Source organism: Calliopsis andreniformis, chromosome 12 (assembly GCF_051401765.1).
Source record: "Calliopsis andreniformis isolate RMS-2024a chromosome 12, iyCalAndr_principal, whole genome shotgun sequence".
NCBI lineage: Eukaryota > Metazoa > Arthropoda > Insecta > Hymenoptera > Andrenidae > Calliopsis > Calliopsis andreniformis.
The window spans coordinates 14,137,474-14,164,495 of record NC_135073.1 but is presented as its reverse complement, the minus strand read 5'-3'; the positions used below and the strand labels follow the sequence as shown (position 1 = coordinate 14,164,495).

The window sequence follows — 27,022 nt, the reverse complement described above, 5'->3', positions numbered from 1 at the left end:
AAAGAGGTTTCTCACGTTTGAAAAGCCCTCTTAGCAAGATTTTCTATACACAATAGTGTTGCAACTTGGTGAGATAAGATATTTATACCACACAATTAGTCTGCAAGTTGCTCTCAGCGGTTCACCAGTTTCTTTTTTGTTTCAGGATCGATTGTTTCGAAGCGAAGAACTCGCCCACCCTTGCCCGACCCACTCAGCCGATGAACGCGCAACTTTCTAAAGTCTACGTTGTGAATTCACGCCACGCACGCTCGCGATGAAGACAATAGAGGGGGAAAAAGCCTAAAACCATTGATACAGAGTACGCAGAGAGCGTACGTAACTCCCTATGAAAAGTTGATGAACACTGAATTAGAAGATCAGGAAAAAAAATGATTTATACTGCCTTCTCGGAGCGCTGTATCTAATACTATATCACGTACAATTTATTTTCTAAGAGAATTCGAAGTGAATCCACCCCCAGCTGTGCAACAGAACTCGTTTCGTTTTTAGGATTAATATACTGGACGAAAGTGAAAGCGTTAAAAAGCTGCCTTTCCCGAGATTTTTCACGAGGGACTTTAAAGGATGGTTATTAACGAAATTGAAGGCATCAAAGAGTGAAGGGTTACATAGCATTTTTGTGAAAATTGAGTTTTCGTAGGGACCAAGGGTGGTATAAGATATTCTTTTGAACACGGTACCTTATTTCACTTTGTACCATCACAGAATAAGAAAATATAGCCAATTCTACCTGCACACGAATTTCCACACTAGCTTTAAAACCACCCTTTTTCACAAACTATATTTCTTACAGTGTTCTCAGAAACCTATCTACCGCAAGAAAACAAAATCGACTTCACCAAAGAAACAAGTAAAAAATAATTCTAAAAAAGCTTCTTTTTCTACCAAAAACTGTCCTTGCCCAACTTTGAATATTCTCAGGATAACACCTCTCCCTGAATCCTTTAACTTCCAATGATCACTTTCGCTTCCCCTGAAACATAATAATCACGACAGACTGCCTAACGCGAGGTGATAAAATGATATCAGGCCACGCATCAAAGCGCAAGTTTAATCCATTTGTGGCCCCGGCGAACTTTCGTCAAACGAGACTGATTTCATCTCGATGCAGCACCCACTAAACGGGACTGCAGAAGACAATGGAGGAAGGAAGCCTCGAGAACAGAGGCGAAAGGGGAAGAGAGAGGGCAGGGGACCCGTGATATCTTTGGTCTGGCCGATGTTCTACCGCGACTACATTAGACGGCTTATCCTCTCATTATGCAGCACGACGATCAAGCTCATACTACAAACCTACGACCTTTTCGTTAAGCTCTATCCCGGTTCGGGATCAACAAACCCGCCGTTCTTCCTTCCAGAACCTCTCGCGATTAAACCGACACGATCCTGAATTATGCGCCTCGCCGCGAAAATTTAATTCACCGTATTAATGCTTCCATAACCAACGAACCGAAAGCGCGATTCCCTCGCTAATCGAGACCGCGATCTTTGCTGTTCCATCGAACTTTCGTTACGCGTGAAATCTCCCTCTCGAGGGAGAGTCCCTACTGTGACTTCCTGAATACTAAGGAAAACTTTGGGAATTCATTCTGGAAAAGTACAGACAGAATTTTATTCATTTTTGGGGTTTTGTTAATATTCATCAGAAATGATAATATTCATTGAAATTATGGAACTTCACGTCTAAGTTCTAAGTTTTAAGTGGAAATAATGTATAAATCCAACTCTGTTCTTAAATACAATTTTTAATAAGAGCTTCTATCTAAATTTAACTCTGAAAAAATACTTTAAGATTCCTATTTTCAAATATTCTCTCATTAATTCCTAATATTCGATATTTCACTTTTTCGTGCTCTATTCCCATCATTAATATCACGCGCAAAAAGATGTCTTCAAGCTCCCCGCCCTCCAAGTCTTCGCCAGGCGTTCAACCTAATTAAGTGACCCAGAAATACCGAAATTAAAAGAAAATTCTCTCCCCTAGATATATTCATTCGCGAGTTAAAATGGCAGCAGGGCGTGGGATGAAATTTAGGACGCGTTGACGCGTCGTGCAGATTTACTGCCCCGTTCGTTTGTTATCAAAGTATTTCGCCCCGGTTTATCGTGCAAAGGAACGACGGATAAAAGCGCGATGAGTCGGCGGAATTCATCGCCATCGGCGATTCTAAATGCACGAATCGATCCAAGGACGATAGTAGAAGAAAGGAGAGCGTTGCCCGATGAAAAGACTGCACTTAACGTGGCGGATATATATCGCTTCACGGGATGGAGTGGAAGTGATATGTGGCTACGCTTACCGAAACGACTAAACCTGCTATTTCTTGTTCGGTCGCCAACCTCCCTTCGACATCCCTGCGACGCGACGGTTGCGAAAACGCGCATTTAGCGAGAGTTACGATTGCGTTCGATTCGACAGAGTCCCTAAACGCGAATCAATCCTCCTAGTAATTGTTTCCTCGCAACTGTTTTCACAACGAATTGTGAGAGCACTTTCGTGGCGTTCAAATGCAGAGTGAAACGCAAAAGTGGAGGATATTTTTGTTGGCGATAGGCTTGGGCAAATTTTATTTGTAATAAAGATAAAAGATTGTGTTTTAAAGTAATGACCCACTTTGACTGGTTTATTATTTTTATGTTAGAAATAACGTAGAAGTAGAAACATGGGAAAGTATCAATTAAAATAGAAGATTATTTAATTTGATAACTAAACGATGATATTCGAGAAAAGATCCTTCTTTAATTAAGTAGCATCTATAGTTTTTCAAATACAATAAAAAATTACCTTGACACAAAATATTTAAAAACGAATTTCACATTTAAAAAATTCACACAGAAAACATTTTAGATCGAGAAAAAAGAGTACAGGGTTTCGAATCTGTCATGAAAGAAGACTAAGGCGCCGTCTAGCGGCAGTTGTTGCAACTGCGCAACTAATTTCAAATTTAAGGTCTTTCCCGCGCCTAGAACAGGATCGAACATGCTCGAAATGTTACAGACATTGAAACGCTAAAAATTTGGTTATTGAAGGCACAATTTGAGTTCAATCTTTCGAAAACCTGTACTTATGCGAGTATTTTCTTGTCTGAGTAAGAATTGAGAAAAATTAGATAAGATAAAAGACTCACCAGTTTCTGGAGTCGTAACCGCAACCACCACTGCAGTTTTGACCTCATAATTCTGCGAATCGCCTCCGCTGGACTTCACAAACTGCCAATCCTCCCTCAGTTTCTTCAACTTTTCCTGTTAGACACAAATTCCAGATGCACACACTAATTTAAACGCGAAATTTTTAAAAAAACTCGAGGAGAAAAAAGTTCGACCATCCCGCGCAACTGCTAAGATGGAAAGAGAAAGGGGTGTCAGGGCGCCACCTTTCGAACATGCTTTTCCCCCAAAAATGGTGGGGATATTTTCTATTTACATGGTTGGCAATTCACTATGGCGGGAAATACAGATATTTCAAAATCGAATGTAATTATGCAAGATCAAAGAACTCTAAATTATCAAGATATAATTAAATATAAGAAAAGATATATATTTGCCTTGGAAAAAAATATAAAAAACGAACATTTTGTCTACTTACTTGTAATTCTACAGAAATAGGTTGCTTCGCAGATTCGCATTCTTTTTCTAAGTTGGTGTAATTCTCCAACACATCTTTCACTTCCATTTCACGATCCTCCACTTTGATCTGCGATGATAATATTGAATAATTAATTTTTTAATCATTTTTTTTCTCTATCAGATAAATATTTAGATACTTACCATAACATTATTGATAACCTCGGTTCGTTCTTGTTGAGATAATTCTCGGGATATACTTATTCTTGTTCGTGTTTCCATTACCCATGCCATGACTGCATCCAAAGTGCAAATATATTTTTTGAGAGAGGCAAGTTTATTTTCAACATACTCCCGATGATTGGCCAGGCTTGAGTTAGCCTGCAAAAATTAATATTTACAGTTTATATGCAATTTTCATTATTATAAATAAATTAAGAATCAAAAAATAATACCTTGTCCATGTCAACAAGGAGTTTATTGCACTCCTCTTCTGTAGCAGGTATGCCATTTTGATTTACTAGATTTTGCACTGCTCTTTTGCGGGAAGACAGTTCTTCTTGCCTTGCCTGAAAATGTTAATGTTACGTTCAAATATTAATAAAGTTGAATATATATAAAGAAGCCGCCGTTTATGTTTAATAGTAAAGTAAGCAAAAAGGGAGAGTTCAATGCTATTTATGTCTTGGCACAGTTTCGTTTGTGCGGACATGACATGAGATGGTATTATTAGGTCCAGTTTCAATTTCTTTAATAACGTAATAGGAGCTACTGGATTATAAAATTAATTTTTTAATAAATAATATACTTAGTAATGATGTATAATTTAGTCTAATAAAAATTAAAACACGTTATCATGATTGGAGTTTGTCGAGTTTTTAAAATAACTTCGCGTAAACATTTTGATACGAATGTTAATGAAGATTAAACATTCGAGCTTTAACATAACATTTTCCATCCTTTCTAGAAATTATTTTTTGTTAACTTCATGAACACTTCAACTTACCTTGACAAGTGACAACCTTATTGATAAGGAAGTTTCGTCTGAAGGATTAGCTGCTGAAACTAGCAAGGAATTTATTTGCTCCAGAATGTTGTAAGCACTTTCTAAGATTCTACCCTCATTGTTCACTTTTCTTTCCATAGCAAAGTTCCTTAAAAAAATAAGCTTTTTAAACACAGTTTAAAAAAATAAAAGAATAATATAAATGATATAAGTAGCTTAGAGTCTGATTAAATTTTTAATAATATTCAATTAAACAAACTTTAAAGAGTATATTTCAAAAGATGGCTATGTTTTTGTTTATTAGATTAGGGAGGTTATTCTACGTTGATCACTACAGCTGCAGAGGCAAATCACAACTGAAATAGCTCAATAGGAGGAAGAGCTTTGCTTTAGATGTAACGTGTCCATCAAAATCTTTGGATTCTATTCTCAATGTTAGGGTGTAGAATTACAGAAGTACAATGAACTCAGATTGGTACATACTTTTCTTTTCGTGCATTTAAGTCGACTAAGATATTTTGCCAACGACGTTTTATGGTTTCGATCATTTCTTTCAGTTCCATCATATCTTCAGCTTTGGTACGCGTTAAAATACTAGCGCTTGAAATATTAATATTATTCATAGTTCTTTGCATCCTTGAAATCTCTTGTTCCAATTCATATATCTTCGTTTTCGTCGCTTTAGAGTGACCAGCAGAATTTAATTTCTTCAGTGACTCTTCTGCTTTATCGAGCCACTCAGAAAAAGATCGACACGTTGTGCAAACTTCTTTCCACTTTTCGTAACACTTATTCCAGCGATTGTGCCTTTCTACGTAACACTGATTGACATTAATCCATTCCTCTCGTAATTTGTCACTTAAACGCCTGATTTGCTCAGCCTGTTCTCTTCTTAATTGAGAAGCAACATTTTCGAAGACAGAATTAATCTCTTCTATACTCGGTTTAAGAATATTTAGGGCATTGCTGATCTTTTTCAGACACTCTTCTTGGTTTGCAAACATTTCGTAATCATCGCCATTCAAAGGCATTGAATTCAGAGATCTTGTCACTGTCACAACAGCTTCTCTAATCTTGTTCACTCTTGTAGTAAACTCTTGCATATCAACTCCACCCACATCCTAAAACCAGAAAATTAAAATCTCGTAATTTTAATAAAAATTTACAGAAGAAAATATTAAAAATTATATACTCTTCTACGCACCATTTCAACTTTTTTGTCAGTCACGTGTTTATCCTTATCTTTGCTACCACTATATCTCTTGAACTGAGAACTGACTTCTTGCCACCTACTATTAATACTATATCGTACAGTTTCAGAATATCCAACATTTAATCTCTTTAATTCTACAGCTAAATCATTTAACTTATGTATTTGCTCTTGTTTGGCGTCGAATTCTACTGTGAACGATTCTAACTGTCCTTCGTAATTATTAACTTGTTCGAGTTTTAATGGCACATCTCTAAACCAATCTTCAAACTCTGCTATTATATTGTTGTACTGCCGCAATAGTTCTTCACCTCGCTGTGCTTGTATCCGTCTCATTTCAATCTCTGACATAACTTGATGCCATTTACTCCTCAGCTTGTCCTGATGTTCATTCTTTATCTTTTCAGCCCTAGTAGGATCAGATGTATGCACTGTCATGACTAGACCGTCACCTTTGCTAATCAAAGCTGCTGCATCTGGTGCTAGAGTACTAACTTCTCCCTTTAGTACCTGAATTACAAATACATAAATAAATAAACATACTATCCTGTTTATCTTAATAAAGTACGATTGTACAAACCTCCAGACGCTTAGAAGGATCTTTTTCATTGCTAATACCACTTATGCTCATCAACATAACATCCATTCTGTGCAACATTAGCTGGGCAGCTTGCTCAAATTCCAAAATGCTTTTTTCCAAACCTGTCCTAGATAAACTCATCATAGGTTTATAAGCTCTTTTGTCAGCCGAGAATTTTGATTCAGCCTTGTGATGCTGCGCTTCCTGTGACAATTTCTCGGCCTGTATCTGTACACGATAAAATCATAAAGAAAAATTTGATACATTAAACTGTTTCATGGACACAAATGTTAGCCTTCACCTATCATTTATCTAAAAAACTATGAAATCTTCATTGTCATATTCACTAGAACATGTATATTATTAATAACATATTATATACATAACGAAGTACAATGCAATGGCGAGACAGGTGATACTAAAATTACCTTGTCCAAGAGGTGCTCAACATGTTCTCCTAAATTTGGGTCTTCCCCTTCTGAACTGGAACTCTCGACATCAATTTCAGTGTCGTCAGAAAATATTAATATATCGTCAGTTTCTTTGTCACTTCCATAAAAACTTTCGCAATCTTCTAATGTATCATCTTTTGACATACTTCTTGCACGTTTAAACAGCAAGGATCTTATATATTTATCAGAATCTTGATTTTCATTCCCAACACTAAGTGACTTAGCAAAGTCAATGCCCTTTTCAGATATTAACTCATGATTCGCGTGCTCTTTCCTTCTTTTTATACGATCAATTGATGATGGAGAAGCAACATCAGTAACAGAACTTTTTACATTTATCTTTGACTCAGTGTCATCGAGTATAAGATACTCTGCAACACTATCTTTATCTCTCAATGAGGAAGTACTTTTTCCACTTTTACTTAATTTACAAGACAATTGTGTATTCATTGAAATGGATTCGTGTATTTGCATTACAGTATCGCCCACCTTTCTTGGCCTATTATTCGAAATTTCACGCTCTGATTGTACACTCCCGGTATCTAATTTAACAGTTAATTTCTTAATATTCTTTGCAGTATATGGATCTACTGACTTGTTTTTCTTTAAAATAGGAATGAGTTCCCTTTTCTTATTAATAATTTGATTTCCACTGCAAATTCTCCCCCTAGTTTCTTTATCTTCCGTGTCTGTATCTACTGACTCTGGTTCGGTTTCTGTATCCTCAACAATTTCTACTCTTTCAACAACTTGTGGCATTAATCCTACACTGACATTCGCACTTGGTAATATTACATGGTCTTCGGGAGAGGCAACCGATTTTTTAATCTCCATTTCTTTCACTTCTACGATACGGAAAGGATTCGTTTGCGTGTTGTATACGTATGGTTTCGATTCTGTTGTGACCAATGTATTGGAAGAAACTTGGGAGAATAAAGTACTATTTTTTGATAAAAAGAATTCTTCGTCGGCCATGTAAACGTCTGTGTCAGGGGATGAAGAAGTTCTATCGTCGTCGATATGAACAATTTGTGGCTGAGACGTTTGTACCACGTCAGGTATTGAGCTCATGTCTAATTTTCGTCTAACAGTTTTGCTAACGTCTATGATTTTAGTTTTTACTTTTTCAGACTTTATAGAAGACTTTCGGCTTCGGTGGACGATATCGATTGGCGAACTTTCAGGTGTATTTACGACATTACATTGATTATCATCGAATGCAGGATTAAGATATCCTATGCCATATATTTCCTCATTCTCATCTATTAACTTATTCTCTTTTTTAACTAGCTGCACCGAAGTTTGATCCGGCTGTTTAGACGTTTTAATGCGTCCATAATTGTCTCTCCCCTTATTCTCTCCCATTTTACTTTTTATTAATAAATTGTCTGTGATTTTGTGGATCCATTCCTGTGAAAATACGATAGGTAACAGAAAATTCATGGACAGGCGACAGTTAATTGAAAGAGCATGTTAATAGTGTGACAATATCAAGCATGGCCAGATGAAAGTGACAATGCATTTCATTGTGCAAACAAAGCTTTGTCTTTGCGTGTATCCATCACCAATACATAAATTTGGAACGCATTTTATTAATTCCATATTGTTTTCCTTTGCAAATCGTATTCAGATTTTTCTATGAAACTTTTTACAAGGGGAGAGACAACGTCACGAATAACTGACTGATAATAGTTGTTCCATTCACCAAAGTTGATATCTGCATTTGACTAACATTGACAGTATTATTTACATAGCTAGAGACACCTCTTGGACAGAATTAAAGTATTCCACAAAATTCATTGATACGTATCAATGTAACTTATGTATAATCAATAAAAAAATGTTAATTATGTATGTAATAACAGTAAAAATTAAAGTATATGTGTAATTAAGCAGTTATGTGTAATTTCAAAGAATATTGTTTGAAATTCAATCATTTTTCTAATTATTATGCAGTTATTGATACTTAAACAATTATTTAACAAAAAATAACTGTGCAAGTATTAATATGATTTAATACTATTGCTAATAATAATTAATATTAAATAATAATTAAATTAATATCATGTATATAATATGTAATAACAAACTTCTCTTCGAGATATACGTAATGGTACTATAAAGCACAAGCTTTACATATACCGATTGTTAAGATAAAGAACAAGCAATACAAGCCATGAGAAAATAAGCAATGAATGATGTTCAAACTTATTAAATAAAGTTACATACTTGTATTCTGTTAGATATTTCTTCCCATTTATCGCAGACTTCTGCCACTTTCGGGTAATACGTATAGCGTTGCAACTGATTCACTTTTGGTTTGGCTTCTATCATTTCACTTTGTACAGCCTACAAATGAATATAAAACATTTCACCTTATATAATCTTTTAAAATTAAATTGACAAATAATAATATATGTTAAAATCTCAAATAAATAAATTACCTTGCACTGTTCAAAATGATGTTCCGTCAATTGATCAACCGGAACAGTATCCAGTTTATTCAGTTTTTCTTCGACTTGCAGAAGCCATGCATTTATTTCGTCGACATTAGGTTCCTCCTAAAATTACACATTTGTCATTTTCAAGTTACCATAATCTTTTCTTGCATATTAAACACTCACTTCCTGCGCACAGCAAAGTCTTAATCTCCTTTCAGTGTTTGCTAATCTGGTAACAACATCTGACAACTTTTCCTTAAGTTGCTCTAGATACATAGGATCGCAGAGTTTGGAAAATTCGTCTCGAGATTTTAACAACTTATCTTTCACAACATTTAGCCTTGGAATGACTTCTGTTAGTGTTTCCTATTTAATCAATTATAATGTGTAACACATTACTCATATTATGGTCGATTTTACTTATATTTATATACGTACTCGCACATAGATCGCATTGACTGGCAAATCAGGCATGTTCTTTTGTGTATCCAGTTCCTTGTTAATACTATCAATAGACATGTTAATGTAGGACATGTTTTTATACATGTCGCGTGACAAATCTAATGCCGACTCCAAAGACGACTTTGATTCAGTTATATGTAAACCCAGCTGCAATAGAAATTAAATATTTCAATTTGATGATTATTATTTGAACACAAGGTAATGAATGTGCTGTACCTTATTGTATAATTCCTTCAACATATCGATTCGCCTTGAAAATTTCTCTGGTTCGTGAACACTGTTTTCCTCGACCAATTTTCTACCAGTCAGGATAATGTTTTCAATCTCGCTCTTAATTTCGCTCAGTGTTTGGTAAAAGCGCTACAATGTTGCGATACATAGAGTTCATTAGTCTTTACGACTTAACGAGATATATCAGATTTAAATAACAAATAATAAATTACCAGACAATGTTTAAGTTGTCCTTCAATAGCCTCTGGATCTTCAGATGATAGTTCCAATAAACAAGTTGCTTCTTCTATACCTCTGAGTTCTCTTAGCGCTCTGGATAATCTCGGTTCCAAATTGGTTGGACAACGAAAACGCTGAAATTTCTTTTGGACTTCCGAAAACTTTTGTTCTATGAGGGACAATTGTTCCTGCAATCTAAGCGCGGCTTCTTGCTTCCCAGAGGCTTTATATGACTCAATTTGCAAAGCCATTTCTTGAAGGGTTGATCTTTGATGTTCCATTTCCTCCATCAATTTCTAAATTTGAAATAGATTTTACTAATGTTATTATGGAATTTACATTTATTTTATCTTGTTTTTGCCATATTAATTAGGATCATAGAATTATAAAAGAGATTGTATTAACATATATTTGATCATTTTCACACAATATACAAATAACATTCTGTAGGAAAAAACAACATTCTCTCTGCCATGCTTTCTCGTAATAATGCTTTATATACAATATGGAAGCAAAGAATAAATTTAGCAGATACATTAATTTTTTATTTTTTTATATGTTCATTTACATATGAATGATATTTCCTGTGTTTAAGAATTCAGTGAAGGGATAACAAAAACTTGGCTAACAGACCTGATAATCATGAGGCAAATCATCAGCAGTAAGGTCGCAGTCAAGACGTGCAGTTAGTACAGAATCTATTTGCGTTAAGGAGCGTTGAAGAGCAAGAATGCGTCCTTCTGATTGTTGTGCTTGCTTCACTGATCCTTCCAGCAGCTTGGCTCGCTGCCCTGCCTACTCAAAATACAATTCTAATTTTCTGCATAACTTTATTAAAGCTATTCTGTTATATATGCTATTATTTAAAAATATTTAAATAGTAAAACATGTATTTATAAGAAAAATTATTGAATTGCAAAAAGGGAAAAAAATATCAAAAAGAGTATGAGCAGTATCGTAAAAGCAGGAGCAATTTTTTTAAAGCAAAAAATAATTTCGTCGCATATCGTTTTTTAATGGATCCATATCGACAAATGTCTCAAAGTTTCTTTAGTAATAGTACATGCAGTTAAAAGTGAGTAGAATTTTTTGATGTTATACACAAAATTTAGAAAAGAAAATCAATGTATCAAGCAGTTTTTAATATACACACATTATAATAAAGATTAATATGTTAATACCATTGACGCACACGTAATGATTCCACATACCTGATTATTTAAACTTTCCCAGCGATTTGTCAAGCTCTCTACGTCTGCCTGAATAGACTGTGTCATGATATTACTTTCAATTAATTGTTTTCCAATCTCTTGTATTTTTTCAAGCCTTAACTCTGGATGATTTCGAATATAGTTTTCCAGATCCTTTTTTTCAAAATATAATGTTATTATCTTCCTACACAGTTGCAAATCTTTTTCTATTGTTAAAAGATTCCCACTTACATCAAGTTCTTCAGATATCTCCTCAGCATCTGCAGCAGTTTCTGTTGATCTTCTCAATCTTTTATCTAGTTTATCCAACCAATCACTTTCTTGAGCCACTAAAGCACGAAATTCACCGTATTCGTGACTAGCATTTTGTAAATGTCTGTATCGTTCATAAATACGATCGGTAACATCAGTCCATCGGGCATTCAGAAATGTGAAACGTCTACCAAGTTCCTGGACTGAAGATCCTTCCGAACTTAACAGTTTATCATTGCCCATTTCATTAAGATTTCTAAATTCTTCCACTCGTTTATCGATCTTTTCTTTTAATGATTGATACCGACCACGAACTTGGAACAGCTCAACTGATGAAGTAATTTTTGTTTCTGCAGGTATTTCTTTTTCTAAGACCGATAACCACTTTGTAAAATCTTCTATTCCATTTATTATCTGTTAGAATATAATACAATATATTATTGAACCCATAAAATATGTTTAAAAATGATAAAAATGTATGTTTTTAACTCACTTCATCATTTTTCTTCAAAGTTTCCTCATATTTATCATTTAAACTCTTAGCACCATCTACAATAGCATTCCATTTGTGTGATACAACTTCTAATTTATTATTTAATACACTCGCGAATTTCGGTTCAGAATTTTCAAGTAATTTATTTGTGGACGTTTGAAGTTTCTCTATTTTTGGCTTGGTTTGATTTATTTCGTCGCAAAGCGATTGAGTTTGCTTCAATTTATGTTCCATAACTTCAACATCATTTGACGCATCGTCTTTTGATAACTCTTCCAAATATTGGTACGATTTCTCGAGCCAGCATTCAAGTTCGGAAAGTTCGTTATTAAAGATTTTCAAAGCCTGCATATCTAGATTATAATAAAATACATTTAGAATAAAAAAATTTACTGAAAACAAAAAATGTGAATAAATCCATATCTAAATACCTTTCAGTAAATTTTGTTGACGCTCTTCTAAAATTATAGGTATATCGCTCCATTTCGTATTAAGATCTTGTAGCTCGTCCTTAAGTCTCTGTCCCTGAGATTCTCCACTAGTTTTCAGTATTAATTCATGGCCAACACTATTTACATAATTAAAAACCTCTTGATGTTCTTTCAAAGAGTCTTGCAAATCACTGAATTTTTTCAATTGCTCTGCCATTGTCCTATCATCTGACATCACTATATGTTCTGATAATAGTACACTTTCCACATTGTTTATAAAAGACGTGAGATTAGCAACTGCATCGGTATACTTCTTTGGTGGAGTCTTATCGATAGCTTCATTTAATTCAGTTAATCTTTCAGACAACCTATACAAATATCATTAAAAGAGGGATTATTTTGACAGAAATATAACATACTTCTTTTTACTGAGTATATAAAAGAATTACTTACATTTTATATAATGTTTCCCAACTAGAAGAAAACGTTTGTATGTCTATATTTACGTTACTACTCTCATTAGTTTGATTTTCCGATAAATCTTTGGCCTTTTCTATTAACTTTTTTATACGTTCTTCGTGAGATTTCATTGATTTCATTTTTACCCTAAATGGTTCGACTTGGTTGTTTCCTTTATTTAAGTCAAACCATTTAGAATAACTATCTAGCATTAGATTTAAGCTGGCTAATTCGTTTCGGAATTTTTTCACTTCTTCCAAATATTCTATGCGACTTTTTATTTCGTCGAGTCGATTATTAATTGCCATCCAACAGTTCTGTACATCTTTAAGTTTTGATTCCTCTGCTTCAATTGATTCATTTGCATTTTTCAACTCCTCGAGAAGTTGCTTTCCCAAGTCCAAGACTTTATTATAATCGTTTCTGTGCGAGTCTATATCAACTATTGTATCATTATACACTACTTTTTTTTCTTCAACACTTAACTCGTCGAACACTCCTTCGGATCGTCCAATTTCTAGATCGACATAATCGAGCCACTTGTAAAGATTATGTAAAGCGGATTCAAATTCATGCCTAGTCGTACTATCTACACGACGTTTTTTGGAATCACTGTGCGGTGTAGACGTTGCAGTAATTTCTTCTTTATAAGCGATACTCGTCACTGTTTCAGACATCCATTCGTTACCCGATATCACCGTGGTTTCCCTCTCAGACTTCAAGTCAAATTCAAATCCCGAGCTAGTTATCCTTTGAGATTGTACTTCCATTATTTGTCCTACAGCATCCCATCGATCTTGCAGATTTTCAATCTTTTCTAATACGTTAACGCATTCTGGTGATGTGCTTTGCCCTTCTAACTCCTGAACTGATTCTTGCAAAGTCGATAATTTCTTCTGATTCGAATCCATTTCCATTTTTAAAATCTGTAACTTCTTAATTCTATCCAGTACTTCACCAATTTCGGATGCTGGGTTCGCTTCCATTTGTTTTAACGTAATTTCAGTTTCGTTCAGCCACGACATCAGTCTCTTATAATCGTCATTGATATTTTGCCAAAGCGACAGCAGAGACTGTAAGCGCTGCCTCCTTTCCTCTTTCCATTGACAAATATGGGTCCACCGTTCTCCAAGCGCGGACAATTGATCTTCCATTTGAGCATAAACCGCTTCCGAGTTGTCTTCATCCACTACAACGACCATGTTTCTCATGCCATCCACTACTCCTTGCTGCGCCTCGATATCTTGCTCCAATTCACTTAATTGTTTCAGTTGCTCATCTAAGGCAGATGGATTCAATTCAACAGCTGCCATTAGTGAAATCCTGTCTTCGGTTCTCGTTAACCATTGTCGCAATGCGTCCAGCTGACCTTGTTGCATCTGCATGAGAACCTGCAATCGCAAACAGACAATAAACAAAAGTAAAATTCAATAAACCAAAGTGTTTGAAAAACTCTAAAGTATATAGATATTTATACAAACAGAACACACCTCGTGAATTTTAGTTTGCCTCTCCATCGCGCGCATTCGAAGTCCCTCCCATCGAGAGTTCAACAATGACATTTGGACACGAACTTCGTGCTCCTCATCTTTATGTAAGCCACCCTCTGCTAATAATCTCGCACCTTCCTCCAATACAGCACCGACTCCGTCCTGATGTCCGGATAGTTCCATTAAAAACGTTTCGTGTTCGTGAAATTGTTGCTTCAACATTTCCAAAGTGGAACCAGGCTCTGGAGCATGGTTTAATTTATCTTCTGCCTCTAGGAGCCAAGTCAGAACATCTTCCAGAGCGACTTGATAACCACCTAGCTCCACCGACACATTCGTCGCTAAACTCATCGGTCGTGAAGTCGGTGTTCCGAAATTCGTGAAAGACAATGTATTCTGCGGATAGATATATCTTTCATGAGCAAGGAAGACACATAAATTATGAATAGTATGAAAGAATTTTATGCACCTCGGCTCCTGGTGTTGCAACTGGACTATTATCACTTGCCACTGAGAGATCTAGCTCTCCTATATCATCACCAGAATGAGGTAGCGATTGAAAGAGACACATAACGTACATCATTATCGACTTTTTATCTGGCACTGATGTATTCACATCTGCAACAGAATATTAAACGTGTAAACTGCAGATTATTCACCTATATTAAACATATTTATTTAATTTACCTTCGGGGTCTAATAGCCTTTCGATGCCTAGCTGCTCCTGAGCTATACGAAAAGCGTGATCTAGTCTGGCATTTGGATGCTTGCGGGCTATATTATTAAAATCAAATAAATGCGGTTTCCATCTGTGAAGAATCGCATTGAACGCTAGGCCGTCTGACCAAGAAGTCGTAAAATTTTTTATGTCAACTCCAGAGTAGTTCTAAATAAAAAATTGTGCAACAAAAATATTAGTATGCACTTATTGCCTTAGTAAATAGAAAAATTGTGCATTTTTTGCAACCAATTCTCTACCTGTGAATTCTGACGACACCATGCTAAAAGTGTCTTCTCCAAATTCGTCTGTTGCAACTCCGTCATTAAGTCTTTTAGATGATAATGTACCTGAATAAATAAATTTCAATCAGTTTTAAAATAAAAATTCAAGAAAGACGCATCAAGCATTTACTGACAAATTCTATTCACAGGGAAACGAGCCAATCATGAAACTGACCTGCCAGTGTAGAATGATACTCCACACTAATCCGAGTGTTAGCTTAGGATTACCGTCAACGATATCGTTGCTACTAATATTTACAAGTTTCACCTAAAACGACGAGACTGGATGAATTAACACATTCATTAATTTGCTACTCGAAAAAGTACCAAATCCTCACTTACATTGTTCTGCTCGAGAATCTGCAAAGCTTTGTTAACATTGTTCAAATGATGAACTCTCATTCGGCCACGTTCTCTTTTCTGCAAAGATGGGAATATTAGTTGCAAAGTTTTGTAAACTGAACGCTACATTTGACTGAAATATCCATAAGTTGTACGTCTTAGAAAAGAACGTTTAAATGGAAGAGAATCTTCAGAATAAAATAGAGATACTTATGAAACGACGTAAATACGCGGAACAAGACGCACTTTTCGCTTGGAATGCTCTTGCGCCTACCGCGCATAGATAATCGCCACTCTTATGCAAATATTCGTAATACACGATACGCGCACCTGCTTGGAATTCTATTAGCAGAACCCGTAGCGTAAATGCAAACGCACTACTATATGAAAGGATAAAAATGAGATGATCATCTCGCAATTAGCCACTTACACATAGTAAAAGTAATGTACTTACGTAAACTTTCGACGTGAGGACTTCTAAGAGGGACAGTAACCGATTTCCATCTCTTAAGTCGACGAACAAGTCGGAAATCGGTTCGTGGTGATTCTACAAAAATTAAGAACGAAATTTAAAAAAAATTCTCTAGCATAAGAATTTCTATATGTGTTTTTTATTTTTATGCGAGCAAGGTTTTGAAAAATGTGTGGGATCTCTACCTTGAGTAACTGCGAATTTATCCATTTTGCAAACGTTTTTTTCTGCACGTCTTCTCGCTCATCTGCAATACAAATACATGATTACCTCAAAAAATAGAATTCTACTTTAGTCCTAGGTTGACTAATAGACGATTTATTATAGCCTTCACGCTCTTTAATTAATGTAGATCTATGTTACAAAAAAGGAAGAATGTATCATTACTGGACGATAAACTCGTTACTTCTAGTGACACTAACATTACTCAAGAAGTGACTATTAGTATCAAGCTTTATTTCAAGTTGTTTGAAACGTTTCAAGAAAACACTCAAAGTTCAATGAACTCCAATTACAAGTCAACGACTTAAAGAATCTAAAAGAATGCTTCACTTAGCTCTAACACAAGAAAAACTGTCTACGAATAAAGATAATGGTTCCTAATCGCAACAGAAAGAGGAATAATAAGCTGTTGCTTAGATCATCAAAAGAAAGATCCGCATTTCTATTAAGGAAGCGTCTGGTTTTTATAGCGATAGTGGTGACTACATCGTCATTTCGACACCGCCGCGAAATTATTGTCGGCATGGCAACGACGGCTCGTCATCTATCGCGTTGACACTCATTGACCTCAGATGTAGCAGTAAACTCTCCAAATTTAGGTCGTCCACCAGAAAGTCATAAGCGCAGCGTTTAAATACCTGCGCTGCTACACAATCATCCATAAACAATCTCAATCACACGCTTATGAGATGCTTGATTATGCAACAATATGACTCCCATTCATAGTGCAATGCCTGAAAATGAGCAAGTTCATTTGGAATTGTACAGTATACAGAGTGATATCGAAATACGTGATTCCACTTTGGTAGAATATTTTACTTTTTTAAAGAACAAAAATGTCATATGAAGAGATTGAAAATTTTAAATGTAAAGTACAAATGAATAATGATGGAATTACGATTAGGGTTTTGTTTAAGTATTAATTGATGTAAAAGCGTCTGAAAGTCATGTGAAATGTGTCTGACTTGGGACTTATTCTACTGCCAGTGTGCATTAGGTCAGGCACAGCGAGGGCAGTAGAATAAATCTCGAGTCAGACAGATTTCATCCGTATTTTAGGCGTTTTAAACACTTTTTATTAATAGTGGAGTATTTTAAGAACGTCCAAAGTTCAGACTGAAAAATTGTAGAAAGTGATTGTCTCAAAACTGTATATCTCCTCTTGAATACAGAGAACAGAAAAACAGATCCAATAATTTCAGCCTACAACTTGCAGAAAACTGATATTAGTATCGCAATTAATTGACGTAATACACAGATTCTCACATTCACAAATATAAATCATAAAAATTGACGATATCTGGAGATATCTTGTGTTTGTATCCCAAAAAGAAAGAGTTCCAGGACTTTTCCATCCTTACTTCTCAAGAAAACAAGAATACTCTACTAGAATATGACCACTTATTTCTGCCTCATCCTATACATCCCACGTTTCATGAATGAACCTCACCTCAAATATAAAATACTCCAAGAACTCGATGCTCCGACACTCCCACGAGTCCTCTAAGATCTCCAAACCATCACGAATTCCGCCCGACCCCCTCCGACTCGCATTTTGCATAAATTTGTATTCGTCGTCCTCGTTCGCATTCCCTTATCTATCGGACGCTCCAAATTGCAGCGGGATGAAACATTCAGCGCCTTCTGACTCGATTTCTATTGGCGTGGCATTAATCAACGACTATCGGGGGCCCCTCTCGACGGCAGCGCTACATTTTTCATTCCGCGTTTCGACGAAACGCTGGAGCCGAAAGAAACGCAAGTATGCAGACGTCATCGTGGCTGCGCTGAATGAATGAACGCGGCCCGTGCTTATCGTACGTTACAAGGGGTACGAGATAGCGACGGGGTAAAGGGGGGGAAGGGACACGAGAGAATCTCGAATGGCGATCACGTCGCCGAAGTAAAGTATGCCGTAAGATACGCGTGCAAGAGCGTGGTGTCTTTCTTCGACGAGCATCGGCCAGCGACGAGGCTTTCCTTACGAAACGGTGCCGCTTCCGAATATGGTGCATCGAGTTCTTTTACGCGACGACGACCGACAGTTTTCTTTCCGCGGTGCTCGGCTCTGCTCCCCGAGGGAATCGCAGTCGTTTTGTGTCGGGGGAGCTGGATCGCGATGGACAGGGCGCGGTCAGACAAACGAGCAGAAAAGAGGCGAATTCTTGCGCGAACAACCAGCGAAAGTGTCAGGAGAAGGTTTTGGGTAGTGTCCTGGAAGGCTATCGTGGGAGACCAGAGGATCTGCTACTCTGGGGGACGAAGTTTATCTGACGAGGGAACTTTGCGAACTGTGCACGGAGTTTTTTGATTCGATTTTTTTTAGATGTAGGGGGGAATGAATAAAATACTTTCGCGAAGTGGGAAGGAGTACCTTTGCCTCAGTTTCGAGAGTTTCGATTAGTTATTGGAAGTGTGAACATTTTTATAGGCGTGTACAGGTGTCCATAAAAACAGAAGAAGTTAATATATGTGAAATTAATTGGTATTTTGTCACTAATATGCAAGTTTTATAGAGAATTCTAAATTGGCTTTCTGGTTAGGATGTATTTCGAAGGTTCTGTTCTTAACAGCTACAAGATAAAGATTGTTAAGAAAGTCCCTCTTCGATGCGCTTATCTACACTATAGTTATCGGTGTTTGATTAGAGTATTTTAAGATACGAATTCTTACATTTTATTCTACTTACACTATTCCCCAAAGATATCTATATAATTATTACATACAAAATCATTTTCAGAAAAATTCAATTCTGGGATGGAAAGGTAACTTTAGCCACCACTGTAAAGGGGATAGCAAGAAACCAAAATTTCCAATAATTTCAATATCTCAACCCCATCCATAAAGACTCTCCCTAATGAGTTTCATTTACTGCATCCAAACCTGTACAGTAGACGCAAGTGTTTATAGATGCACATGTGTTCGTTCATTTTCGGGGCAACTAATGTAAACAGTCGAGCCTGAGAACGAAGCGAACGAGAGAACTGCAGACGTGGAGCCACTTCATCTTCAGTCCGCCATGCATCTCGGAAAGCCGATCAGAATTTCCAATAACAGATGAAATAAAATGTTTTACGAGCGTTTCGTCCGTGCCGAAATTGAAATCGGCAACTTTTGCGACTACTTTCGCGGGAGCTTTTCGTTTCCTCGAAGTCAATACCTGAGCTAGCTGGGACGCAAGTTTCGATACTCTCGGCCGAGTGGCTTTCGAACCGCCAGCAATTTCCACCCACCCTCGCCGATTGCGATTGCGAGGGGTTGAACGAACCGCAAGTTCGAAACACGTAACGTTGTTAACGCCTCGATAACACATCGTCGAGGAAACAGTGCCAGCCATCTGAAACCACCGCTAAACTTAGCTAAACGCGCGCTAACACGCGGTCTCTTCTCCAGCTATACACACATTCATTAGAGCAAATCAACGAAACAAACATTCCCTGCGGTGAAGAGCCTTTTCCTGCCGCTGCATCGACGCTCGGTTATCCGCGTCTCACGGAGAGAAACTTTACACTCTGTGTCGACAAACTTTGGTCATTTGCGCGGAATTATGCTGGAGCTAGGGTTCACACAATCATTGGACTCGATTAGGTCTCCAATTTTTCGAGTTCTACCTTTTCTAGTTGGAGATTTGAAGATTTTGTGACTTGGCATCACAGTGTTCTCATTGGTGAGGCTTTCTATTATAAATAATATCGTTTTGGTTCTTTATTCTACTGTGTATATATGTATATCTTGATTCTGATGTTAACACGCCTTGGTAGCAGAATTATAAATTATGAGTAATATCTGTTCGAATATTTGTGAGTTTAGTAAGACTGATTTGAATAAAAATGCTCGTGGATCGTTCAGACCTATCGCTGCTTCTACTATCATTAGATAGTAATGCCCAATTTCAAATATTCAAGCTACCAGCCAAGGAAATTAGTTGGCAAAGACTTCCCCTTGCTAGAAGTGCGAGGACTATGAGAGGTCTCCAAAGTCGATTCTTACAGCGACCCTAGGATAGTAGGGTAAGTCTGAAAAATGATCCTCATTGGACTCCAAAGTACACTATCCTTAAAGAATTACGACAGTCTGCCAAGAAGTTCGTTTATCATGCCATCTTCCTTTAAAGCATTGACTGAAGTATAAAAACTATTCTCTGGCAACTAAAATAGACTACAAATGAGTATTTCCTGAAATTCCCCATTACTCTGAAACTTGTTACTCCATCGATTTGGTAGAAGTAAACACACTTCAATCTTCACTAGTCCCAGTGTAGTAGTTCCAGTGGTAACTCAAATTCAACATTCCCAACAAATCTAATCGATTCCATGGTTTACATTTCACTAACGACCAATTCAACCCTAACACAAACGCGATCGCGTATTTAATCAGGTCAAGTGTACATCCCTCCTCCTATCTCTTCAATCAGTAGCAAACCGACTCTAATCTCCCAGCTACGTAAGTGTTTCCTCGCTCCAAGACCGGAGGATCCATCCTCAGCGGTGAGTAAATAGAAAGGGAGAAGCAGAGAAAGAAGAGCGAATCACCGATTTAGTGTTTACAGTCGTATTAATGTTCCGATTACATCAGTGACCATTACGCCACCGATAGTGCGCTAGGTTTGCAGTATCGCTGTCGCGGCGCGATCTCGAGTGTCGGTTACCTCAAGGACGCTGCATTTTTCGCGAGTCGACTTCCACTCGCTGGAGAAATGCTCTCCATCCGTGTTAAGTCTACAGTACTCTCTCGATGTAAACTCGTCCATGTAATTTCTAATTATTTTCAACAAACATCTGCTGTTTGTACACTGTTACTCAGGTCTTCGATAAAACCACTCTGGACAGCCAATGGTTCAGGTGACTTTGAAAACCTGTCCCTCATTGTTAACTTATTACAGTGGTTCCTTACCTATAAGCTCATAGTGCACTGTAAATGGTATTACAGTAGAGTAGAAACATATTTTCACAACAGAAGTTTAATATTTAAATCTCAGACGATCTAAAAATGATTTCTTCCTATTTCAGAAGCGGAGCTTTAATGAAGGCTGACTCGATTGTAGGTATAACAATATGAGAATTTTGGTGAAACACACTAACCACTTCCTGACTGTCCTCTGAGCTATGGCTATATTACTTTCCTCATACACAGGAGAAATATTTCTAACATTATTGGCAGCACTGACGTCTATTGAACTTTGCTGTACAAGAATAGGTGTCAGAAGTTTCGACACACCATCATTTTATAAAATGGAATGCAGCACTTCCAGCAATGTCACCCCAATCTACACAAGTCTTGGATACATTTACTTCAATGCTGAAACTCGACACACCTTTTCTCCTTCACTTGCCATTACTTAAACACCAGAATGCATATAGCTCGACGACAATCAGCTGACTTTCTAGACACAGAATTTCCATCAACTGTATCCCAGCCTATATCCAGCTTAAAAACACACGCCAGTTTCTTAATAAACCCAACACGTATCAGTTCAAATGCATGACCAATTCCAGCAAGAGAAAAACGGGAGAAGTGACTACCAGCCCAATATCTCTTCTCTGGTATCTCCCCGACAAAATTACACGCATCTAGCCCATAATTCCGCGTCGATCTAGCTCTTGCTCAATTCCTCGGGAACGCGTTTCGCTCGGCCAAGTCGAATTAACGATCCCCCCGCTGCCCCTGTGCCCCTCGTTCTGTCCCCCTCGCTGCAATCGTTGAAGCATCATCGAAAAGGCTTCCGAGCGAGGGCCATCGAGTCGCCTCGACGTCGGCTCTTCATTAAAAAGATGCAGATGTTGAGAAAATGGGGAGAGGCAAGCCGAGGGGGGCCCGAGCGATGCGATAAAGACGAGCCATGGAGAGAACGCACATCCACGTCGTTTCGCGATAAATTACCTCCGTTTTCGTCGTAAACGCCCGTGTCGCGAGATCACGCTACTCTTAATCCTGGCGCTGGGGGAAAATTAGTCTATAAATATCCTCGACTCGATCCACTGCTGCGCTGGTTATTAGAGATGGGATGAAGTGTATTGTAAGTAGCTTTGAAGTTCAGTTCATGGTTTGGAACACTACATGAACGTGTACTTCGAGGAAGAGATATAATGATGCTGATTGGAGTCGAACCTAGGTGAGACAGATTTCAGCTCTTTTTGAGGATCTTGAGAAATGTGAGAGGTACATTTTTTAAGATGAAGATCGAGATGCACGAATTTTTGCAAAGAGCGGTTTAAGTTAGCAGGGTTCTTATGAAGAGGCGATACTGTATTGAAATTGATCCCATCCCTACTGATTACACGCGCTGGTATGCTCATATCGGAAGCTTTACGAGACTGAGATACCCTGTGGGAAAAGAGAATAAAAGTGAGCTGTGGAGCTGATAGCAAGCATGCTGGGTACTACTGGTCTTATTTCTGTACCATACTAAAAGGTTCAAGGGAATGGTTTCTTTAATCCACTCCCCTTCTGCTGAAACAAATTCTATGTCTCCTAAGAGAGCTTTCCAAGTAACATTTCCAAGAAAAATATTCTGTAACTATTAAACAAAGTGACATATCTTCATCATAACTCACATTTTCGAACGTTTCAATTCTGCCTCAATCCCAGGCACCCATTTAGAACATGAGCAAGTTGAACTAGAGAAACTTCTCCCTTGGAAAAATCTCAAATAGAAGAAAATGAGATAAAATAAAATACCAAAAATTGTTTCTACTAAAAATGGCACCTCGTTCTACCCTATTTTTCCCTGTATCGACTTGCAAGTCCACAATAAAGAATTAAAATTCAAACTTTGAACCTCCACATCTCAAGAACAGGAATACATGACTTCTGTCATTTAGCCACAGTGTCGTGTCACTAACAGTGCTCGAAGTTACCATTGTCACGCGCTTCGACTGTCCCTGTGCCAAAATCGCGCGGCAAGTGTCGGTGTAAAAAGGACGCGAAGCTTTTAGCCAGTTTTCGAGCAGGAACGACTGGTGCGTCGCCTTTTCATTCATTGGCGCCAGTTTGAATGCACGCAGAAGCACCGTGTGCACTTTGCATAGGCCGATCTCGTGGCGGCTGCCAGTGTGCCGAACAATCGTTTAAACGAGATGACAATGCGGACTACCAACTGCGTCTCCTCTCCCGCGTACACGAGTATGTACACAGTGGAACGCGTGTCGTTGGCCCTAAACGCATTGCGCGAAGTTCATGGGTCAAACGAACTGATGGGACCGCATAGCGTTAGACCGCGGCCTAGTATTCAACGTGGACCCTCTGTCACGCGTTTGAGTCGGGAAAATTGAATAACTCTGTGGAGAGTTACAGAACCGCGGATTTTCAGGCTTTTAGGAGAATTACGTGGGATGAATTCAATGAAATATTTAATTACGAGAAATAAATGATCCATTCTTAACATAAAGTTAGATATTTTCAACTAGGGTAAAGTGAAGAACTGGAAATCCTGAGTTATACGTGGATGGTGATGAAATTTGAAACGCTTCGACTTCGAAGGACTTTGAATCTGTTTTGAAAGTGTAGCAACAAATTCGAACCACGCGTACATAAGTAATTTATATTTCCAACTTCATTAAAATTATCCCCGAAGAGAGGCCAATTACGATAACTGTCTAATAGATAAACGATTCGAAACGGTGTAGAAATTTAATGAGCGCGTTTTTAAATGTCAGAAGAAGCTCTCGTTAGTTGAGCAGCAATTAAGAGCCAAGAGTATTTCAACGAGAAACAAGCGTATTTAATAAAGGCGTGCCGTATCGAAAATTAGTTTACACAAAGTACAATAAAAATTCGACAGTATGAAATTAATTGTGAGCAGACACGAAGCTCTGCTTTGGTCTCATTAGTCGGCCCCCGCGCTGGATCGATTACACGGATTATGTCAAGTTAATCCGTTCTGAAATTACTGATCTGTTCATAGATACGATGTAATAAACTGCATAATCCCATGAATTCGTGATGCTTTGGAAACGGGCCCGTAATTAATCATATGCATCGCTCGAGTGTTACAGATGCGAAAGAACCTTATTTTAACTACTAATCGATTTCGCGTTAATATGATAATAGTAATATAATAAAGTCACGTGTGATCCCATTCTATGCAATAATTCAACCTATTCATCACGCCTCGAAAGCATTTGGAGCGAGTGAATTTCGTTCTCTCATACTCTCACTCACATTCTCGACGAGATGAAAGTCGAATTATACATAGCACAGTGAACCTCAGATATCTACTGCTCGCTATAAGCTCGTCGATCAGCTGTGAATCCCTACGAAACAATAATTCAATTGATTTCATACTTTATATGTTCTTAATTTTTTTATAAATGTAGATTTTCTTAGAGACACTAGGGTTGATCTTGATTTATGGCTTAGAAAAGTCGTAGAAATAAAATAAAATCCAAGTCGATTTTCTACGACTCCTACTATTTCATTTTCACGCGTTTCCTCCCACGCGCAAAATTCCTCGGATCGAAAATACTGGCAATTTCTGTCCAAGTAAATTCATCGAATCCAAAGGAACAAAGAGTCCATTATTTTGACAAACGTGTACCGTGAGTCATCAAGTGCACAATGCTACGCGCTAACTCTTAGACAGGAGAACGTATCTACGTTTTGAGCCCGTCTACAGTGCATTCGAGAGGTATTCACGTTTCACAATTTTCTTCGTGTAGGTTAAGATTAATAGACAAAAAAAGTTAGTTTGATGATACGATTGTTCACGGTCGGTGGACTCGACTTTTGCACAACAGCTAAAACAAAGAGGCGAAACTGCCACGCTAATTATGTACCCATCGTAATAATTACATGACTGTTACTCGTTAAAGAGGCAATTAACACAATCTGCGTTACGTGTGTTATTTAACAAACAAGATTGATGGTTTGTTATGGAAAATGACCCATTAATACGACAATATTTATAGAATAAATCATGAAAATGAAATTCAGTTCCAAAAATATGGACGATTATTGCGCATAAATTGCTGGAAAGGAAATTTTGCAATATCTCTGTTAAAAATTGTTTACTCCTCTCATTGTATCGCTCTTATCGCAAATGAACGATATGCTCTAGGTAAAAATTGTGTATCAATCTGTACACATGCAGCTACTCTGCCAAAGAAATTGATGATAAACAGGATACCTGATGATGTAGTAAATATTGTAGAAAAATTCCAAAAATGCAAGCTTCCCTCTAAGAGAATTAACAAAAATTTTAAAAAATCAATCACATTACTAAGAAACTTGAAAGATCCACTCGTTTTTAAATGTCTCTGGAAATTAATATTCCCGCCAATTTTGTGAAAAGCTAAAAATTCTCCTGCAAACTTACGACAGAATTATTTCACTAAAATTGCAAAGTTTCTGAACAATTTGCCTCTTATTTAGCTTCTAATTAGAATTTTGTTGAATTTTGGACAATTAGAATTTAAAACACTGATTAGACCTCCCTGTACGATAAGCACTTTAACAAACCTAACAGTACTCGTGGTTTCTTATTGATTCTACGCACGAACGAGCGAGATGAAACGAAATTACGTTAAGTTTCTACGCAGAATTCCTTCGGATCGTTTCGCCAATGATACGTTCAGTGAACCTTCCGCGCGAAGCGCCTGTTCTAATCTAAATGACGCCACTTACGCAGCCCAGTTATCATCCTTGACGTGCACGTGTACCATACCTCTTTCTTGACGTATACATGCGTTTCGCGTACACGATGAATAAATATTTCGAAGATTAGATAAGGTGTACCTTAGAACACACAGATAACCCCGTTCCCTACTGACGGTGAAAGTAGAAGAACCTACAGGTGGGTAATAAAATAATCTAGTTTACATTTAATATCGACACGCTTCCCAGCTTGTTTACGAATACAAACACCGTGGAGCAGAGTACTCTAATCGATTCCAGAAAAGAAACAAAATCGTATAAGCATGACACCAAGAAGTCGAAACAATCAACTTTGTTAAAATGACTGGCTGTTAAAAGTTAAAATTTCTGTAGTACTTATGTTTGATAAAAGTTGGAGAATATTTGGAGATTAAATACACTTAAGTCAAAAAATTGTAAAATAAGAAACCAGAAAGATAAATATTCCAGAAGACGACCATTTTACAGTACCTGAACCTTAACCCTAATTTTATAGAGCAGGTTTAAGGCAGATTAACACATTAGGCTAGGTTTTAGTTGTACTTTATCTTAACCTTAAATTCTAATGTATCTAATCAAAAACAAAAAGTAATGTAGAATAGTAAATTCAGCTACTGGGATGTAATTTAAGTGTCAGAACATGCTACTTTTAGTTCGTTCACTCACTGAGATATTTGACATTTTAAGCATCGAATATTGGAACATTTGCTTCAAGATGTCCAAGACTTTTCGAAAGAAATGGACTCGAGGTACTAAGGCTCTCAGGTATAGAACGTAAACCCTTTAATTCGAGTACTTCGTAGCCCAAAAAAGTCCAAAATCCCTTCATCACGAACCACATCGTTAAACG

General features: G+C 37.2%; 1 protein-coding gene across 1 annotated transcript in view; it reads right to left on the bottom strand.

Moving 5' to 3' along the window:
• LOC143185975 (dystrophin, isoforms A/C/F/G/H) overlaps positions 1 to 27,022 on the bottom strand; it is a 431,935-nt gene that overhangs the window by 399,758 nt on the left and 5,155 nt on the right. The window contains exons 2-30 of the mRNA XM_076389324.1: positions 16,506 to 16,567; positions 16,303 to 16,395; positions 15,849 to 15,926; positions 15,682 to 15,774; positions 15,483 to 15,572; positions 15,192 to 15,390; positions 14,974 to 15,122; positions 14,505 to 14,900; positions 13,009 to 14,405; positions 12,556 to 12,923; positions 12,125 to 12,477; positions 11,611 to 12,045; positions 11,380 to 11,532; positions 10,802 to 10,963; positions 10,162 to 10,464; positions 9,935 to 10,078; positions 9,695 to 9,865; positions 9,440 to 9,622; positions 9,260 to 9,376; positions 9,045 to 9,164; positions 6,792 to 8,225; positions 6,364 to 6,591; positions 5,778 to 6,293; positions 5,057 to 5,694; positions 4,574 to 4,721; positions 4,023 to 4,136; positions 3,772 to 3,948; positions 3,590 to 3,697; positions 3,132 to 3,246 (exon numbers count right to left, since the gene is read on the bottom strand). Coding sequence (XP_076245439.1) covers positions 3,132 to 3,246; positions 3,590 to 3,697; positions 3,772 to 3,948; positions 4,023 to 4,136; positions 4,574 to 4,721; positions 5,057 to 5,694; positions 5,778 to 6,293; positions 6,364 to 6,591; positions 6,792 to 8,225; positions 9,045 to 9,164; positions 9,260 to 9,376; positions 9,440 to 9,622; positions 9,695 to 9,865; positions 9,935 to 10,078; positions 10,162 to 10,464; positions 10,802 to 10,963; positions 11,380 to 11,532; positions 11,611 to 12,045; positions 12,125 to 12,477; positions 12,556 to 12,923; positions 13,009 to 14,405; positions 14,505 to 14,900; positions 14,974 to 15,122; positions 15,192 to 15,390; positions 15,483 to 15,572; positions 15,682 to 15,774; positions 15,849 to 15,926; positions 16,303 to 16,395; positions 16,506 to 16,567 — 8,544 coding nt within the window. The remainder of the gene's footprint in view (positions 1 to 3,131; positions 3,247 to 3,589; positions 3,698 to 3,771; positions 3,949 to 4,022; positions 4,137 to 4,573; positions 4,722 to 5,056; positions 5,695 to 5,777; positions 6,294 to 6,363; positions 6,592 to 6,791; positions 8,226 to 9,044; positions 9,165 to 9,259; positions 9,377 to 9,439; positions 9,623 to 9,694; positions 9,866 to 9,934; positions 10,079 to 10,161; positions 10,465 to 10,801; positions 10,964 to 11,379; positions 11,533 to 11,610; positions 12,046 to 12,124; positions 12,478 to 12,555; positions 12,924 to 13,008; positions 14,406 to 14,504; positions 14,901 to 14,973; positions 15,123 to 15,191; positions 15,391 to 15,482; positions 15,573 to 15,681; positions 15,775 to 15,848; positions 15,927 to 16,302; positions 16,396 to 16,505; positions 16,568 to 27,022) is intronic.